Raw genomic sequence first — 20,254 nt, 5'->3', positions numbered from 1 at the left:
ATGTGCAATTGGAGTGATATGGGACCTCTCACACGTCTAGGTACGACTCTGACAGGTGACTCGTACGTAAGCATCTTGTCTGATCATGTGCATCCATTCATGTCCATTGTTCATTTAGACAGACTTGAGCAGTTCAAGTACCACAATGCGACATTCCATACGTCCAGAATTGTTACAGGGTGGTTCCAGGGACACTAGTCTGAGTTTAAACACTTACACTGGCCATCAGACTCCCCAGACATGAACAATATGGAGCATATGTGGAATGCCTTCCAGCATGCTGTTCAGAAGAGATCTCCACCCCCCTCGTCATTGTTGTACGGATTTACGGACAGCCCTGCAGGATTAATGCTGTCAGTTCCCTCCAGCACTACTTCAGAGATTAGTCGAGTCCATGCCATTTCGTGTTGCGGCACTTCTACGTGCTAGCGGGGGACCTACACGATATTAGGGAGGTGTACCAGTTCCTTTGTGTCTTCAGTGTATATATTGCTTTCATAAAGTACTCGTAAACTATTAGTCGTATAGAAAAAGTGAAGAGGACCGTTTTGTGGGAAATTTAATGTAATTATATTTTGTACTTGGGTACATTTTTGCTGGAGGCCGTGGTTTTCAAATTACTCAAGAAAGACGTAGAAAAGTGGTCTTGAAACACATGCCCACTGCTACAATCAGCACCCAGTGGTCAGGATATCCAGTGTGTTGTTGGGGCACTCCTTCTTACTACTGTTCAAAAACTTACGAATGCTCGAATTATTTCCCACATTCCACCTGTTTCTTTCTCTATTGATTGGGCTTTTACAGCACCAGCGTAGTCGTCTATTTCGTTAACATTCTGAACTTAAACGTGATCGTGAGCGTAATGAAAGGATAACATTAAAACGTTGGCAATTCGATTCATAGTTAAGCACAGTAGTTTCGCAGTCAGAAGACCTCACTAATATAACGATGTACTTGCTTATTTTATGCTGTTAAAATTCACAAAATTGATGAGTAAAATTTACTCAGTTTTACAATTTTTAAGTTCTTGACTAAGCCGGTCAATGAAGACAAAAAATAGTCGAATGTGGGAAATAATCCGTGCATTCGCAAAATTTTTGTACAGCTGTAGGAGGTAGTGCTACGAATGCTGATCAGTGGGGGCTGAATGTGGAAAAACTGAGCCGGCCGCTGTGGCCGAGCGGTTCAAGGCGCTTCAGTCTGGAACCGCGTTGTGGCTACGGTCGCAGGTTCGAATCCTGCCTCGAGCATGGATGTGTGTGATGTACTTAGGTTAGTTATGTTTAAGTAGTTCTAAGTTCTAGGGGACTGATGACCTCAGATGTTAAGTCCCATAGTGCTCAGAGCCATTTGAACCATTTTTTTGGGAAAAGTGATGCGTTTGAAGATCTCTTTCGTACGCCTTTCTTGAATAACTCGAAAACTACACTACATTAAATTTCCTACAGAAAGGTCCTGTTCCTTTTTTTTCTGTTTTTTAAATCCCGCGCATGGGAAGTATAACTTTGCGGGATGCACAAAACAAATCGCTATGGGCAGCCTAATCAATCTCATGTCGGTAGAGGATGCAAGAGTACCCAGTTACTGCCCTTGTCTGGGATCACTTTATACTACGGCGTGTTCAGTCCTGTGAGTGACAGAAACACCAATATGCACCCTTTCGATGGAGACCAGATAGCATCCTAATAAACTTGCAATTAAACGCACTTACCTTAGCATAGCGTCTTACTCCGCTCACTGGAAGTCTAGGATCCAGCAAGGACTACCTGTTTGTAGTTTTCTAAAAGGACGATCAGTGATGCGCTCTCTCAGTAAGACAGACGGGAAAAAACAGCTGCTTTGGTACAATTTCTTTAGTCAGGGACATATTTCCATCGATGAAACAATCAGAACAAATTTATCTTTTGACAGGAACTCATTTACTCAGTAGCAGGATAGCTTTTTAAAAGAATACACACACTGAAGCGACGAAAGTCATGGGCTAGCGATATGCGCGTATACAGATCACTATAGTATCGAGTACACAAGGTATGAAAGGACAGTGCGTTGTCGGAGCTGTCATTTGTACTCTGGTGATTCATGTGAAAAAATATCCGCCGTGATTATGGCCGCACGACAAGATATGTCGGACTTGGAACACTTAATGGTAGTTGGAACTAGATGCGTGGGACATTCCGTTTCGAAAATCGTTTGTGAATTCAATACTCCGACGTCCACAGTGTCAAGAGTGTGGTGAGAATATCGAATTTCAGTCACTACCTGTCACCACTGACAACACGGTGGCCGAGGCCTTCACTTAACGGCCGAGAGCAGCAAGGTTTGCGTAGCATTGTCAATGCTAACAGACAAGCAACAGTTCGTGACGTAAACACAGAAATCAATGTGGAAGTACGACGAACGTATGCGTTAGGACAGTGCAGCGAAATTTCGCGTTAATGGACTGCGACAGGAGATGGTCGACCCTAGTGCCTTTGTTAACAGCACGACATCGCATTCAGCACCTCTTCTAGGCTCGTGACCATATCGGTTGCACTCTACAGTACTGGAAAACCGCGGCCGGGTCAGACGAGTCCCGATTTCAGTTGGTAAGAGCTGACTGTAGGGTTGAGTGCAGCATAGACGCCACGAACCTATGGACCAAAGTTGGCAACAAGGCACTGTACATGCTGTTGGTTACTCCATTATGGTGTGGGCTCTGTTTACATGGAATCGACTGGGTCCTCTGCTCCAACAATCTACGATCATTGGCAGGGAATGGTTATGTTCGGGTATTTGGAGACCATTTGCAGGCATTCATGGACTTCATGTTCCCAAAAAACTATGGAATTATGACCAGGTCACATTTGTTCGCGACTGGTTTGAAGAAAATTTGGAAAATTCGAGCCACCTAGGTAGCCCGACAGGAATCCCATCGGACATTTATGGGACAGAATCTAGAGGTTAGTTCGTGCAGAAAACCTTGCACCTGCAACACTTTCGCAATTATAGACGGCTATAGAGTCAGCATGGCTCAATATTTCTGCAGGGGACTTCCGACGACTTGTTGAGTCCACGCCATGTCGAGTTGCAGCACTGTGCCGGGAAAGTGGAGATCCGACGGTAAGCTAAGGATTGGAGACTGAGGATCAATGGCTTGACGACTAATTCCAAGGCTTTCATCCTCAGTTGCCCAGGGTGGAGGGACTATAAACTTCTTCCTTTCCTATCTTCTTTCCTCCTCTTCATTCTAAACTATATTTTTGTATTTCATTTTCAAAATTAAAACTTCATGTAAATTTTTGTCAAACGGTTTGGGAAAGCTGCCATAAAGTAAAGAAAAGAAAGATAAACAGCAAACAAAGATAACCAAGTAAAAGAAAAAAAATAAAAGAGACAAAACAAAACCCGATCAACTATGACCCGCCTCCACGTGGCGGGACACGGGCAACGATGCGATCGGATGCGGGGTCTGGCGTGGAGGTTCAGCAGTATCATCACCCATATACCAATCGCTAAGTGGTCAATAAAGACCCACCTTAAGCAATTAGGTGGTGGGTCGTAAAATCAGGGCGGCAAGTGAAAAAAAAAAAGATCCGACACGATATCAGGAGGCATCCCACGACTTTTGTCAGCTTAGTGTGGAACAAAGATCTTCCCCAACTACCACTGTGCCTTGCGCCAGAAAAGAGAGAACCAAATCTTAGTCCTGCCACACGGAATTTACAGCTTTTATATGGCTCGCAAAATCTCTTTACGTCAGTCTTCGCCACCCAGCGATTTCGGTTATGTCAGCAAGACGGCATCAAGCTCGTCCGACATGTTTTTGAGACGTAAGTCAGCTACGTTCCTATCGCTAACACCAAGACACTATGGTTGCTGCTGGAATTGAAACACCACCAACAATACTGCCATGGAGCGTCTGGTTGCTACTCCATTGTTCTTTCCGTCATTAATTTCAGTATAATTGTTCAGCTCCGTCGCTGTTTATTTATGTATTTGATCTTATATCTTACATCGGACAAGAATTTCACATATACAGTACTTTTTTACATCATCGTTACCTAGGAATTAAAACTGTAATACTCATTGTTGTTGTTGTGGTCTTCAGTCCTGAGACTGGTTTGATGCAGCTCTCCATGCTACTCTATCCTGTGCAAGCTTCTTCATCTCCCAGTACCTACTCCAACCTACATCCTTCTGAATCTGGTTAGTTTATTCATCTCTTGGTCTCTCTCTGCGATTTTTACCCTCTACGCTGCTCTCCAATATTAAACTGGTGATCCTTTGATGCCTCAGAATATGCCCTACTAACCGATCCCTTCTTCTAGTCGTACCACAATTCTATTCAATACCTCCTCATTGGTTATGTAATCTACCCATCTGCCGGCCGCTGTGGCCGAGCGGTTCTACGCGCTTCCGTCCGGAACCACGCGACTGCTACGGTGGCAGCTTCGTATCCTGCCTCGGGCATGGATGTGTGTGATGTCCTTAGGTTAGTTAGGTTTAAGTAGTTTTAAGTTCTAGGGGACTGATGACCTCAGAGGTTAAGACCCATAGTGCTCAGAGCCATTTGAACCATCTTCCCATCTAATCTTCTGCATTCTGCTGTAGCACCACATTTCGAAAGCTTCTATTCTCTTCTTGTCTAAAATATTCATCGTCCACGTTTCACTTCCAATCATGGCTACACTCCATACAAATACTTTCAGAAACGACTTCCTGACACTTAAATCTATACTCGAGGTTAACAAATTTCTCTTCTTCAGAAACGCTTTCCTTGCCATTACCAGTCTACATTTTATATCCTCTCTACTTCAACCATCATCAGTTGTTTTTCTCCCCAAATAGCAAAACTCATTTACTATTTTAAGCGTATCATTTCCTAATCTAATTCCCGCAGCATCGCCCGATTTAATTCAACTACATTCTATATCCTCGTTTTGCTTTTGTTGATGTTCATCTTAAATCTTCCTTTCAAGACACTGTCCATTCCATTCAGCTGCTCTTCCAGGTCCTTTGGTGTCTCTGACACAATTACAATGTCAGCGGCGAACCTCTAAGTTTTTATTTCTTCTCCATGGATTTTAATTCCTACTCCGAATTTTTCTTTTGTTTCCTTTATTACTTGCTCAATATACAGATTGAATAGCATCGGGGATAGGCTACAACCCTGTCTTACTCCCTTCCCAACCACTGCTTCCCTTTCGTGCCTCTCGACTCTTATAACTGCCATCTGGTTTCTGTATAAATTGTAAATAGCCTTTCACTCCCTGTATTTTACCCATGCCACCTTCAGAATTTGAAACAGTGTATTCCAGTCAACGTCGTCAAAAGCTTTCTCTAAGTCTACAAATGCTAGAAACGTAGGTTTACCTTTCCTTAATCTATTTTCTAAGGTAAGTCGTAGGGTCAGCATTGCTTCAGGTGTTCGAACATGTCTGCGGAATCCAAACTCATATAGCATTAAAATGATTTAAGTGTCTGAAGTGACGATATGAGTATATAAAACCTACTGTGAACTGATAAAATGAATACTGACATTACTTATCCTGCGTTTGCCGCTGCCACTAATAATGATAATAATAATGCCAATAATAAAGATAATGATAGTGACAGATATAAAAAGAATTTATAGGTGTACAAAATGTATGTGTTCTGATACAGCGAGTATGGGGAAAATTAATTTGAGCAGACTGCACCAGTTAACAATGCAGTGAGAAAGTATTTATATGGGTACCAAATGTTTACAGGAACAGCGATGATACTTACTTAGTGTCACATTAGTAGATATGTCATTAATTATCTTCTGAAGCTTCAGATGTTATTCCAGAGCTAGGTTCCTGCTAATGAGAAGGACTTCACGAAAGTTTTTGAACGACGCAGTGTGTCAGAGAATATCTTGCTCTGATGGAACCGGCAGCCTCTGCCGTGTTTTTCGCACAAGAGCGTTAAGGCCGAGGACAGATGTGGGGGACAGTTTATGTTGATGAGACAATAGAGAAGGCAGAGGGTATGGAAACCTTTGCGCTTTCCAGCACGCAGCCAGGATTGCTGTGCATATGATGGTAACATGTGATCCGAGAGTCAAACGTTACAGATTTAAGTAACACAGCCTTCCATTAACATTTCCAGGTGCCGTGAGCTCTGCTGACGAAGACCTTGGAAGAAAACATCCCTGTAGTCAATAGCTGGAGGTATAAGTATTTGTACAAGTTTCTTGTTCAGGTCAAGAGGGAAGATATTTTTTATTTTTGTAGAGCACGGAGAGATGCTGATACCCTCTTGCGCACTGCAGCTTAGTTCTCGGTCCAGTTTAAATTTTCATCTATTGTTACTCCTAGACTTTTTACTGAAGAAGAAATCTCGATATTTGTTCCATTCAGCATTAAAGGTGGCACAGATTTCCGACATTTCGTTTTAATAAGCGTAGAGTGGTCAAGTAATATCGATTAGGTTTCAGAAGGGTTGAGCTTTAACCATCCATCCTGTGCCCGTTTCGACAGTGCACATAGATCGGTGTTGAGATTCTCGATAACGGTTTTGTTGGTTTTGCTCTTAGATAAGACTGGAGGTCATCAGTGTACGTGTGGTATTTGCAGTAGGACAAAACTGATAACTCATCGTTGTCATATACTGAAACAAGTGTAGGAGCTAATAACGAGCCCTGGCGGATAGCTGATACCATCTGCCTCCATTGTCATTTTATGACGCTAGACGTGAAGCATTTCTGGCAAGACATCAGGTACGAAAGAAACCATTGCAGTTCAGTTGGCGAGAAATTGGGGTTGCGCAGTTTGGCAAGTAAAATTTCGATGTCGGCAGTGTCAAAAGGCCTTGCACACAAAGTTGCCTTCTCCCCGGAAACTTATAATCTCGTTTCAGTAAGGAATAACTATTATTTGTACTAGATCTTTTTCTATGGGCACCTTTGGTTCGGTCTAAAATTAATTCCTTTATCATGCCTCTGGTCTTGCTCTCCAATTACAAAAAAAAACGCTGGTTAGATCTGAAAGTGCTTCAAATTGATTTGCATCTCTCTCTTATCCGGAAAAATGTCTGTCCCATACTTCCAGTGAAGAGTCGTCCTCGCAAGTTATCTACATCTTAAGTTGGAGAATTTGAGGCAATATTCCTCCGCCCACGCATCCATAACCTTCTCGATGCTCATGTATCGCTTCCCGGCGAGAATACTGCGTGGCTCGGCCGTGTTGGCTCCCACTGCCGATTCTCAACGGCCCAATAATGCATATTTCTGCCATTCAGCGCTGCATGACATGTAAAGGTGGCCACATCGTTAACGAGAATTACTTGACGAAAGACCTTACTGTCATAATGTCCTATCAGGATCGAGCGACTGAATTCCAAGCGTCTCGTGCAATCCCGCTATTGATCTGCTGATGAAGTGACACGTGGTACAGATGAAAGCTAAAATATGTATTCTGGGTTGACGTACTCTAGAGGCACTCACAATTTCTCTCGTGCACGCGGTTTCTTTTAAAGGCAGCTGCTAGAACATCTATTTCGTTCACTCCACTCGTTCTAGACTTGCTCCTTGTCCTGTGTGTAGTATTCCAGGACTCGTCCAGTAACTATTTCTTGCATATTCGCTGAATCGTCAGTCTAATTGGTCACCGTTTACCTGGATACTTTTACGTGAAAAATCCTCCTCGCGTTACTTCTCGATTATCCGCGAAGAAATAACATATCGGGAATCTCTCTTAATTCGTGACGAACATTAATTCTTTTCGTAGTATCGGCTCTCGAACGCGTGAACGACCTACACATAAAGAAAGCTATATTTCCTCTGCGCACCTTTCATACCGATATCCTGGCAGTGCAGTACCGTTTCCTCCTTGTCCCACGTGACGTATTTCCTTACTTGGGTACGAAAACGCAAACTTCCGCAAAGGCAGCAATCGGCTTCAAGGTCGAAACAGACACATTGTAGGTTTGAAATACTGCACTTCTCTTAAATTAGTCATTACATTTTTAAGAGTAAAATGTCGTTCGATTCATCTCTTTTAAAACTAAGATACTAGCAGCAGAAATTAGTATAGTTCTATTTTAAGCCGCGCGGTGTAGCCGCTCGGTCTCAGGCGTCTTGTCACGGTTCGCTCGGCTCCCCCCGTGGGAGGTTCGAGTCCTCCCTCGGGCATGGGTGTGTGTGTTGTACTTAGCGTAACTCTGTGTACTCGATTAAGTAGTGTGTAAGATTAGGGACCGATGACCTCAGCAGTTCGGTACCATAAGGTCTTACCACAAATTTTCAAATTTTGTATTTTAATTGGCAAGTTGGAAAAACATATTTTTGAAATTAATATAGCTATCATAAGAGAGTATGCCTCTTTATGCGAGGACCTTCTCACAATTCGTCTGAATGGAAACAGAATTCAGGTATCTTAAATCGCTCTGGAAATATCTGAGGTGAACAGCTGTTTTAAAAAATGGTACAAACGGCTCTCAGCACTATGGGACTTAATTTCTGAGGTCAGCAGTCCCCTGGAACTTAGAACTACTTAAACCTAACTAACCTAAGGACATCACACACATCCCTGCCCGAGGCAGGAATCTGAACCTGCGACCGTAGCGGTCGCGCGGTTCCAGACTGTAGGGCCTAGAACCGCTCGGCCACCCCGGCCGGCTAAACAGCTGTTGAGTTCCTAACATTGACTGTTATTGTTCTTGCCTGTGTGCCACTGATCTTACAAGTTATGACTGAATACCTATTCACACCGTAAGAGTCTGAGTATTATAACTGTGTTGTAGTGAAGTGTGCAGTACCAAACAGCTTCTTCCAAACTGAAATGTGTAGCCCTTCTGTTTCAAGCACCTACAGACACAATTTACAACTTCAGCATCTGTGATGCTTACAAGCAGTGGCCGGCAGATGGCACTGACATCGCCCCTAGTGTCGAAATACATGTAACAGTTAGGCAGTGAGCATCTCACATTACAAATTAATAAACAGTAATGAAAATTTTTCTATTTATTGATCTTTCAAACTTATATTTCTGTCCCTATGCATGAGGTGAGTATTGCCTCTCCTCGTACTAGCAGTTGAGCTATGTGTGTCTAATGAGAACATACACAGAACAGTATTTCCATCTCGGTTGGTCGCAGCATTCCGAGTGTAGTGATATTTCCGTTGTTTTGCAGACTGGCGCAAGCGGTGAAGATCCTGATAGGACTGGCGGTGCTGTTCACGTACCCGCTGCAGTACCACGTGGCCGTGGGAATCGTGCTGCAGATGGTGCGGGACCGCGTGCCAGAGAAACGCCTCGACCTCCTGGAGTACGGCATGCGGGTGGTCGGAGTGCTGGGCACAGGTGAGCGAGCAGCGTACTACAACCAGGCGTGCACCAGTATTCTGGCTGTCACACCTGTCACATGCCTAGAAAGAAGCCCAACGAAATGAGCTCTTATCTGAAGAAATAAAGTATTTGTTTGGATTGGCAGTTCATTTATTAGTCCCTGCCCCCTACCACCCCCCGCCCGTCAAATCAGTAAATACGTAAATACACCGAAGAGCCAAAGAAACTGGTACACCTGCCTAATATCGTGTAGAGCCCCCGCGAACGCGCACACGTGCCGCATCACGACGTGGCACGGGCTCGACTAATGTCTGAAGTAGTGCTGGAGGGAACTGACACCATCAACCATGCAGGGCTGTCCATAAATCCGTAAGAGTACGACGGGGTGGAGATCTCTTCTGAACAGAACGTTGCAAGGCGTCCCAGATATGCTCTATAATGTTCATGTCTGTGGTGTCTGCTGGCCAGCGGATGTGTTTAAACTCAGAAGAATGTTCCTGGGGCCACTCTGCAGCATTCTGGATGTGTGGGATGCTGCTTTGTCCTGTAGGAATTGCCCAAATTCGTCGGAATGCACAATGGACATGAATGGATGCAGGTGATCAGTCAGGATGCTTACATACGTGTCACCTGTCACAGTCATATGTAGACATACCAGGGGTCCCATATTACTCCATCTGCACACACCCCACACCATTACAGAGCCTCCACCAGCTTGAAGACTTCCCTGCTGACATGTGCGTCCATGGATTCATGAGGTTGTCTCCTTACTTGTATACGTCCATCCGCTTGATACAGTTTGAAACTAGACTCGTCCGACAAGGCAAAATATTTCCAGTCACCAACAGTCCAATGTCGGTGTTGACGTGGCTAGGCGAGGTGTAAAGCTTTGTGTCGAGCAGTCATCAGGGGTGAACGAGTGGGCTTTTGGTTCCGAAAGCCTATATCGGTGATATTTCGTTGAACTGTCCGCACGCCGACACTTGTTGATGGTCCATCATTGAATTCTGCAGCGGTCTGCAGGAGGTTCTCTCGATTCGTCCTTGGTCTCATTCTTGCAGGATCTGTTTCTGGCCGCAGCTATATCGGAGATCTGATGTTTTACCAGATTTCCGATATTGAAGGTACACTCGTGAAGTAGTCATACGGGAAAATCCCCACTTCAGCCCTACCTTGGAGATGCTGTGTCCCATCGCTCGTGCGCCGCCTATAACACCACCTAGAAACTCACTTAAATCTTGATAACCTGCCATTGTAGCAGTAGTAACCGATCTAGCAACTGCGCCAGACACTTGTTGTCTTATATAGGCGTTGCCGACTGCAGCGCAATATTCTGCCTTTTTACATATCTGTGTATTTGAATACTCGTGCCTATTCCAGTTTCTTCGGCGTTTCAGCGTATATGTCTACAAGTTTCCACATTGCCCAATTATATGGTTTATTCCAGCAGGATGTAAATTAATAATTACAACAGGCCCCAGATTTGAACTGAACTGGTGACTAAACATATTAATAGTTGCTCAGGATACAGTGCCCGTAATTGAAGATCCAGTTTCAAAACGGTGTAGCAAGAGAATTACGCCAAAATTGAGTAGCGTATTACCGACGCAGAGGGAAATGTCATGGAACAGGGAAATACATGGTGCTGTAAGCGTCTTACTAGCCGCGCGGGGTAGCCGCGCGGTCTAGAGCGCTTTGTCACGGCCCGTGCGGCTACCCACCTCTGAGGTTCGAGTCCTCTCTCGGGCATGGGTGTGTGCGTTGTCCATAGCGTAATTTAGTTTTAGATTAAGTAGTGTTTATTCTTAGGGACAGATGACCTCAGCAGTTTGTTCCCGTAAGACCTTACCACAAATTTCAATTTCAAGCGTCTTATCGTAAATAGGGTCGGTTACAAATGACACATGAATCGCAATACCGCCATCTGACGGCTAAGGTTTGAGTTTCACATTACACCATTCATACTGGTCAATGTGCATGGGTAGCGAGGTCTCAGGCACCTCGTCACGGTCCGCCCGGCTACACCGTCGGAGGTTGGAGTCCTCCCTTGGGTATGCGTGTGTGTCGTCCTTAGCGTTTTATGTTAAATTAACTGCGTAAGCTTAGGGACCGATGACCTCAGCAGCTTGGTCCCATAAGACCTTACCCCAAATTTCCAGAAATGTGCATGACTGCACAAATTCGGCCATCAACAGTGGTGGCACTGTTATTTAGATAAGCCCATCCACCACAGCAAGGTCGTACCATATTGGATGGCAAAAATCGATTTTTAATTTTTCTGAGGCCAAAAACCGCTTAAAAAGCTAAGTAACATTGGTTTTTAATTGTATTGGCGCCAAAACTCACATAAAAAGCAAAATGACATCCGTTTCTAAATGTCGCGAGAGTGGCGCAAGACATGTTCATTATGCTGTCAGCCGTTTTCTTCCACAATTTAAAATCGATAAACAGAGAACAACAAATCAAAGCGTGTTGGCGGTCACGTTCAGAATGCGTTGCGCAATATGTCTCTTCAGCTACATTCACAGTTGAAACACTGAACACATCATCATTCAGATAACCACAGAGCCAAAAATCACACGGATTAGTCAGGTAATGAGGACGGCCGGCCTGTAGAGAAATGACGGCTGATAATTCTAACATTTCCGCGGAATACCTCTGCGGGAACTGCTTGACCGGCTGTGCAATGTGCGGAGGTGCGCCATTTTACATAAAAATGATCCTACCCACACAACCACGAACTTGAGAGATAGCAATGACGTTGGTTTGATCGCGTTTACCAGTTACGGGACAGATAACTGAGTCCGCAGGACTCATCTCCTTGAAAAGTACGGCCGTATGATAAACTATGCCGTCAAACCGAACAAACAGCAACCTTTGCAGACTGAAGTGCGGATGTTCCGTTGCAGTTCTGCATATCGGCATGTCATTGGAGATGTAAATGGGCTTCTACTATCCGCAGAATGTTCCATGGACATTCATTGATTTCATGACAGCAAGAAAGTCCAGAGCGAATGTCTGTTTTGCTAGCAGCTCAGCAGGAAACAGCGAGGGTGATTTTTTATGGGTATCAATGCAGGACGTTTCATAGGATTTTATACACCGTCCTCCTAAGCATGCACAGCCTTGTGGCAATTTTCCGTGCATTGCATATCTGCATACCATGACTCGACTCCCCATGCGATGCTGTGGCCACATATTTCCGGTAGAAGCGGAATTTCAGACTTTACCTCTCATCACGGATGGCCAATGGACTTCACTTAACGACCAAGAGCAACGGAATTCCGGTAGTGTTTTCACCGCTGAGAGACAAGCGACACTGTTTGAAATAACTGCAGAAATCATTTTGGGGTTTATGGACTATAGCAGCAGGTTACCAACGTTCGTGCTTTAGCTAGCAGTCCGACATTGCCTGCAGCACCTCTCATTGGCTGGTGACCATAACGGTTGGTCCCTAGACGACGGGAAAACCATGGCCTGGTCAGATGAGTCCCGATTTCAGTTAGTAAGAGATGATGGTAGGGTTCGAGTGTGGCGCAGATCCCGTGGAACCATGGATCCATCAAGGCACTTTGCAAGCTGATGGTGGCTTTATAATAGTGTGGGCTGTGTATACATGGAGTACACTGGGCTCTCTGGCCCAACTGAACCGATCATTGACTGCAGTTGGTTACGCTCGATTAACTGGAGATCATTTGCAGCCATTCATAGGATTCATGTTCTTAAACAACGATGGAATTTTTATGGACGAGAGTGCTCCATGTCAACTGGTCATAACTGTTTGCAATTGGTTTGGCCACCCAGATCGCCCGACGTGAATGCCATCGAACGTTTGCAGGACATAATTGAGAGGTCAGCTCGTGAACAAAATCCTACACCGGCAATTATGGACAGCTATAGAGGCAGCATGACTCAGTATTTCAGCAGGGCACTTCCAACGACTTGCTGAGTCCATGCCACGTCGAGTTACTCCACTAGCTGGGTCAGAGGATGTCCGACACGAAATTAGGACCTACCCCTTGAGTTTTGTCACTTCAGTACATAAAACTCACCAAATTAGGTCTTTAACTGGAAGCGACAAATGAAATATGGCGTCTCGCAAGTTCTGCTTGTAATGTAGAGATCATTCTGGCTTCTTTTTGGTATATTCTTTCGTAGCACGTTGCCGATAAAGCACAGAGTTTATTTTGTATTTCATGGGAGGCAATGGTGCCTCAACGTCAAATAACAGGAAGTGACGTCACAAACTCTGTACAGCTCTATATCAGCGTTGGTGACTCGTCCCACATGCAGACATCCGCACGCTGTGCCTTTCTCTGACTGCAACGTTCTGATTTATCGTTATTTTTGTCACTTCTCTTTGATGTAGGGAACCAGTGGAAAGCTGCTAGCCACCAAAAAGAATACGTGATCGTGGTCATAACCTGTGTTGGTGTGATGACTTTTGTTCGTCTGTTGGCAGTGGCGCTGGCGACGGCGGTCCCGAAGCTCGACCCTGTGGTGTCGCTGGTGGGTGCCGTGTGCTTCTCGACGCTGGGTCTGCTTTGTCCGGCCGCCATCGAGATGGCCACCTGCTGGCCCAGCCGCCGGATTATCGTCAAGGACTCGCTCATCATCGTGCTCGCACTCGCAGCCCTCGTCTCTGGGTCCTACACCAGCATCCTGGGCATCATCGACGCCTACTCAGAGTAGCCAAGGCTCAAACACCAGCATCTTCAGATTCATAGAAGCCCACTCTTAGTAGCCAAGTCATACATTAGCATCCGCGATATCAATAAGGCCTACTCTGAGTAGCCCTTGATCATACACTAGCATCCTCGACATCACTGAGGCCTACTCAGAGTATTACATGAGCCTCCTCGAAATAACTGATGCCTATTCTGAATATCCAGTGGTCACACATTGACATTATCGACATCACTGAGGTCTACTCTGAGTGGCCTAAAGTCGTACACCAGCATCCGCAAAATTATCGAAGAATACTCTAAGAATACTCTAAGTAGGTAACGGTCATACACCAGCACCCTCGACATCAGCGACGCCTTCTCTGAGTAGCCAACGATTATGAACCACTGCCCTCAGAATCATTAAGGCCTGCTCAGAAAAACCATGGGTCATATATGATCCTCAACACTATCAAGGCCTACTTTGAGTATCCAAGGGTCATACACCATCATCATTTGTTCCTATGGTGAGGAACAGAACTCTAATTCACCATTATATACATCACCAAATCTTATGTTGAGTAGGTTTGACCTTATACCAGCATCCTCATCATCCTCGAGGTGTCCTCCATGTAGCCCAAGGTTCCACAGGAGCAGTCTTAACGTCGCCGAGACCTACTTCGAGAAGCCCTAGGCCTACTCGAGTAGCCCTAGCTCCTAGTTTAGTTTACCAAACGTCACTGAACCTTCTCATATGTAACACAAATCGTAAACCTGGAGCAACTGTGGGATAGCTTCAGCAACACTGAAGTCAACCAGCCTGTGAATTCGTTTAAAGGATATGTTGCTCTATACATAATAACTATGTGGCTTCATATTGGTAACTGAAAGTAGTTCTAAATGAACACTCGTCAGAATGAAGATGTTTCCCTTGGGTAGCAGCTTCGATCATACCGTGTGTATACAACAAAATAGTGTGTGACTGACCAGCTCTATTATGACACGCTTCCTGAAATTGCAGGTATACATGTCACTACTGTTCACTGGATTATGACGGTGCTGTGAAGTAATATTCTGTGTGATCTTTTACACATCTCTGAAACCAATATATCAGCTATGAACCATGGAATGTAACAGTCCCGTTGTTTACCTAAGCTACCACGATATAAGACTCATTCATTGCTTTCGAGTGAATATAGTTCATCATGATTCGATCATAGTGTGATACGATGTTCTCTGAGAACCACTATCTATCTTACAAACAGACACTATTGCACATGGCACTGTGAGGCGGCATATAGTGTTCAACAGTAATCTGTTATCCCATGTGCTTCTTCAGATATATGGAGTGATTAAAATTACTGGACGATTTATGGTGTTAAGTACATTTCATTACCATTGCTCGTGTTCAGAAATCAGTATTCAGTCTAGTGTAACTCTCATCAATTAAATACATTTTAACTTCGTGGTTCCCCTTAAGAAACTGTAGCTTTCCAGAAGAGGTGGGATGTTAAAATTCTGCTTCTTCCTTACAGCATTTTTGAATGACTTTCATGTACTCTTCAAAAAATTTTCCTGTGCCAGGAAAGGATGTGTTTTATTTATTTTCCAACGATATTATTTTGTAATATAGTGTTAAGACTAATGTATTTTCCCAATATGTGTTTCAGACATCTTAGCCTACCGTACTAGTTTGAGTGACCATGTTCGTTTCAACAGAGCTATCACTCTAATACCAATTGTACAGAAGTCTACAGTACAGTGTATTTATGACTCAAAAATTCTTATGTAAATTACTCAAAAGATGTTCTCAGCAAAATTAATGCAATTAAGAAACTTGTTAAAAGATTAATTGTATTTGATAGCTTTATCATAAATTATTTTGAAAGAAAATCGTTCTATAATGACATAAACGTCAATTATATTAAGAGATGTGCAAGAACTCTGACATGACGTTGTGATGAGCTTTATATGTTTCATTCATATTTCTGAATTAAACTTCACAAAAGTAAGGTTTTGCAAATGCTATAATTTTTTGATTGTAATAAATTATATGTTTGTAATATTTCATTCATAAATCAAAGTTGAGAAATCATGTTCCTGACATAAGTTTCAATGCAATATATATGTTTAGACAGACATAAAAGAACCATAACTCTAAGGCTGATGAAGAATTTATTGTTAGTGTAGTTGACAACGTGGCACAATAAGAGAAGATTTAGGACGAGTATTATCACAAATTTTTAAAGTAAATAAATTATTTTGTACTGCAGTTTTATTAGATCGCCTTCTTTTCTGCCTGTTTTTAAATTAACTTCCTGACGAACTACAAACTGGAAATTTTACACATAGCTCAGAATTGGATGACAATGGAATATTAGCTCGTTTTCTTGTCTGCTTCACTTGCGAATTATTGGCGGGAATATACATTGGTGTTGAGCCCCTGTGTGAGATCAAATTAATCTAATTTTTACATTCACGGTCTTTTCGCGAGATATACGTAGGACGAAGTAATATTTTAGTCTAGTCACGTGAAGCGAAATTGAAATAAACCTGAAATTTACGTGTGTCTATTGTAAGATCAACGAACTCGATTGAAAAATTTCACTTTCACAAGACTAAAAACTAGAAAATGAAACCTCCACAACAAGGTGCTGTTAATGGTAAGTTATTTAATCAGCAGTACAGTTTAATAAACTAGCGATAATAGTAACGATTTTTAAAATGGTTATTTAAATAAAATCGAATTTTGAATATACTGCATTTTCAGATTGGACTAAAAAGTATAAAATAATTTCTTCTAAGCCCATACAGATTCCTAACCCCACACAGATTATATGGAAAATTTGTGTTTTTGATGATCATATTGATGCATTAATAGTTCACCTTCTTATTATTATCTGTTGCATGCCGTCCCATATTTTTCATTTTAAACCCTACAAACATCTTCATAGCTATTAAAAATTCCCAATCACAGATTTCCAGAACTACCTGTGAGTGGTTAGGAATGTAAATGACGCTAGGAGAAAGAATTTTATACTTTCTAGTGCGATTTAAAACGTGTTACATCAAAAATTCATTTTTATTGAAATCATTTATTGCTCGATTTCTAAACACGAATTTCAAAAAATCACAATTCTCTCACAAACTTAACATTGCATCAATGAAATCCATGTTTGTAGTTCAAAAGAACATGTAGCATTGAGGAAGAAATTTTATTTTACAATGGAGGCTTGCATGAAAACATACGAAAATAATGTCAATAACTGCATTTCAGCGAGAGGAGACAGGAGTAATATTCACCAGAAAATTGTATACTAAGGTTCTGAAGAAATAAATTGTGTGATCCATGTAATTTTTCAATGAATGATCAAAAATCTCATTCCTGGTCCATGCTTTATACTGCTTAAGTAAATTTATACATTCTTTAGAAAGAAATTTACAAATATTGTTATGGAAGAAGCTATCTCATTGAATACATAGTTTATTAATCAATGAATGATTCTCTTTCGAACTGTAGCACTCCTCTAGATGCAGGTGTTCGGAAACTCCCATTACAAACTTCCAGAACTTGTAGAGGGGAAAGAGTACATAATATTTTTAATAGGAACTCACGTCTGGAAACGTCCCGATGTCGTTCTACGACGGTTTGTGTTCAGATGTTTAATTTATCAACTTCTGCTTGAGCAATTGAATTGGACGTCACGCAGTAATTCTAAAAGAAACATAACGAAACATCTTTTGAGGTCGTATTCAAAGTACAGTTTACGAGATTCGTGTAGAGACAAAGGCAGGTCTGCTCACACGAATTCTGACAGCTGCGCTAAAAATTGAAGAGAGACCAGGTGGGACGGAGAGTGCGTGTCAGAACATGCTTCGTAGGTACAATGTTTGTAACAACGTTGGTGGTCGCCACGTCGAGCTGCTGTTGTAATGCAACAGTAGTGTTCTGTACGTATAGAATGCTGGGTTTCTTCGTGTTTTGCAATAATGTAAACACGTAATGTTTCAGTGTCAGCACAAACAAACGTGCTCAAGTGATAAGTGGATGTTCCTTTATGTTTCCTTTCGAACTGTCATCTAATAATTGTACTGCATCACGCCTAATTCAATTTGTCAAGCAGAAGAGAATATGTTAAATGTCTGAACTGAAACCGTCATAGAATGGAAACGGTAGGTTTCGGGACATGGGTTTTTATCCAGAATATTTTGTACTGACTCCCTTCTACAAGTCCCAGACACTCGTAAATAATCCGATAATTATAACCTTCTGAAGATGGGCGTTAGGTGCCTGAAACCAGTTAAGAAATTAAATTTCTTTTATGGAACTGGTTTCTGATTGTTTCGATATATACAACTACAGTCGCTGAAGAAGATGGATAAAATACTGTCCTAGAAGTTTGTACCGGAGATTCCGAACACTCTGTATGATGCAAAAGGATATCACTCTCTGTACGCTTCCATGAGTACATGGTTGACACATACAGCTGCTCTGCACTGCATAAGCCTATTGTTCACAATAGAATCACGTTTTGACTGGAAGAACATCTCCACCTGCAGGCCCCTGACGGTCACCTCTGGTAATTTTGTCCCTACACGTCCAACAGTCACTGTTGCATGCTGAGTCCAGACCAGACCGTCAGGTGTGGCACCTAGTGACAGGTGTAGCTCGTGCTCAGGGTGACCACACTACTGGACGCCGTAGTTCTCGATTATGTCCTCAATGCTGGATATGGAGCCAGTGACCAGTGCCAGCATGGACAAGGAGGCCAGCAAGGCATTCTTGAGCAGCTTCCAGCGCATCCAGCCGAGCGCCCCCGGCTCTTGCCACAGTACCACGGACTCGATCACCGAAGGGTAGAGCAGACCCAGTGTTGAGAAGCAGACCGCACCCACCAGAGAGATTGCTGGGCCCAGGTTCGGCACTGCCACTGCCATGCCCACTGTAATTCACAAGACCTGTTCACACTTTTTCTTATTTGGTTTCTTAGATTTTAGAGATCAGACAGGAGTAACATCCAAATACCTCTTATGAGGTTCGTTAGGACAGAGCATTCAATAAACATCCTTGAACTACCTGTGGATGACAGTTGGTAAAGTTTATTTCGCACTTGCATACATGCCAAATGGTAAAAGGTGTCCTCCCTTAGTCTTTCAGAACCACCACTGGCACATCATGTTGGGGCTGAGGAGATCCCACTCACCTGAGCCAAGCACCAGCACCACCCTGAAGATCCTCTCCCCAACGCTGTGGTAGACCGGGTGTATGCGGGCAGCCAGCGGCTTCCAGGCGATGTCCACAACTATGTACAGCAGGAGCCCGTACGTCAAGAAGCTACACGCCGCCACTGCCAGCTTCACCACCTGAGCCAGGCTGAAACAGTTTTATCAGCAGTGCATACGTCAACGCTGAAAGTTCGGTTCCAGTGTGGTGACTGAGACGACTCAGGCTGTGTTTCTTTGCATGTGTCGGAGCATGGATTGTTAGATCCCTTAATCGAGCAAACAGGTTACAACATTTAAAAAGGTACGTGCATGTCCGACATAACCTGAATGACACCATTCCAGGACGTTGGATTGGAAGAGGAAGAGCAGAAGATGAACTTCATCGACGATGGCTTCCCATGTCTTCAGCCAGACCTCACATCTTGCAACATTTATCTCTGGGGTTAGGTAAAAGACCGCGTTTTTATCCCCCTTATACCTGACGTTCTTGAAAGTCTGCCACATCGCATTGCTGAAGCTGTGCATTCGATAACAAGAGACCATCTGCTTCGTGTGTGGCAGGAAATGAGCGACAGTTTTGATATTTGTAGTCTAACACATGGTTCTCACTCTGAATGCATAAAAATTTGAACTTTTCTCTTTCCAGGAACGTTGGAATTATGCTTCTAACTTTTACAGTTTGGAAGCAATAAATGTTTGACATCTGTTCCTTCTTTTTGAATAGCACTGTAACTGGAATTTGCGAAGTTCGGTGGCACGGGAACAGGTCTGTTGAGTTCAATATTATAAATACAAATGGTAATGTAAAACTAGGTCTAATAGTGAATCAGAAAACAGGAATGTGGGTAAGCTGCAATGAACAACACGGTGAACACATTATCTTAGCCGAAATTGAAACAAATCACACACCAGCAGTACAAGTTCACGTAACAGCTAGCTCCGCAGATGATGAAGAGATGTATGATGAGACAAGAGAAATTACTCATGTAGTTAAAGGAGACGAAAATTTTATTGTGAGATGGTACTGGAAGTCGATGATAGGTAAAGGAAGAATAAGAAAAGTAGCAGGTGAAT

At 43.1% G+C, this 20,254-nt stretch overlaps 2 protein-coding genes across 2 annotated transcripts in view; one reads left to right on the top strand and one right to left on the bottom strand.

Annotated features, from left to right (window-relative positions):
- Positions 1-16,176, top strand: part of LOC126253337 (proton-coupled amino acid transporter-like protein pathetic) — a 154,277-nt gene extending 138,101 nt beyond the window's left edge. Inside the window, exons 9-10 of the mRNA XM_049954602.1 lie at positions 9,136-9,305; positions 13,753-16,176. Coding sequence (XP_049810559.1) covers positions 9,136-9,305; positions 13,753-13,982 — 400 coding nt within the window. The 3' untranslated portion in view covers positions 13,983-16,176. The remainder of the gene's footprint in view (positions 1-9,135; positions 9,306-13,752) is intronic.
- Positions 16,177-17,134: 958 nt separating this feature from the next.
- Positions 17,135-20,254, bottom strand: part of LOC126253335 (proton-coupled amino acid transporter-like protein CG1139) — a 145,739-nt gene continuing 142,619 nt past the window's right edge. Inside the window, exons 9-10 of the mRNA XM_049954599.1 lie at positions 19,159-19,328; positions 17,135-18,897 (exon numbers count right to left, since the gene is read on the bottom strand). Of these exons, the coding sequence (XP_049810556.1) occupies positions 18,644-18,897; positions 19,159-19,328 (424 nt within the window). The 3' untranslated portion in view covers positions 17,135-18,643. The remainder of the gene's footprint in view (positions 18,898-19,158; positions 19,329-20,254) is intronic.

This window comes from Schistocerca nitens, chromosome 4 (assembly GCF_023898315.1).
Source record: "Schistocerca nitens isolate TAMUIC-IGC-003100 chromosome 4, iqSchNite1.1, whole genome shotgun sequence".
Lineage (NCBI taxonomy): Eukaryota > Metazoa > Arthropoda > Insecta > Orthoptera > Acrididae > Schistocerca > Schistocerca nitens.
Note: the sequence above shows the minus strand (reverse complement) of the source record. Positions and strands in the feature narration are given on the sequence as shown.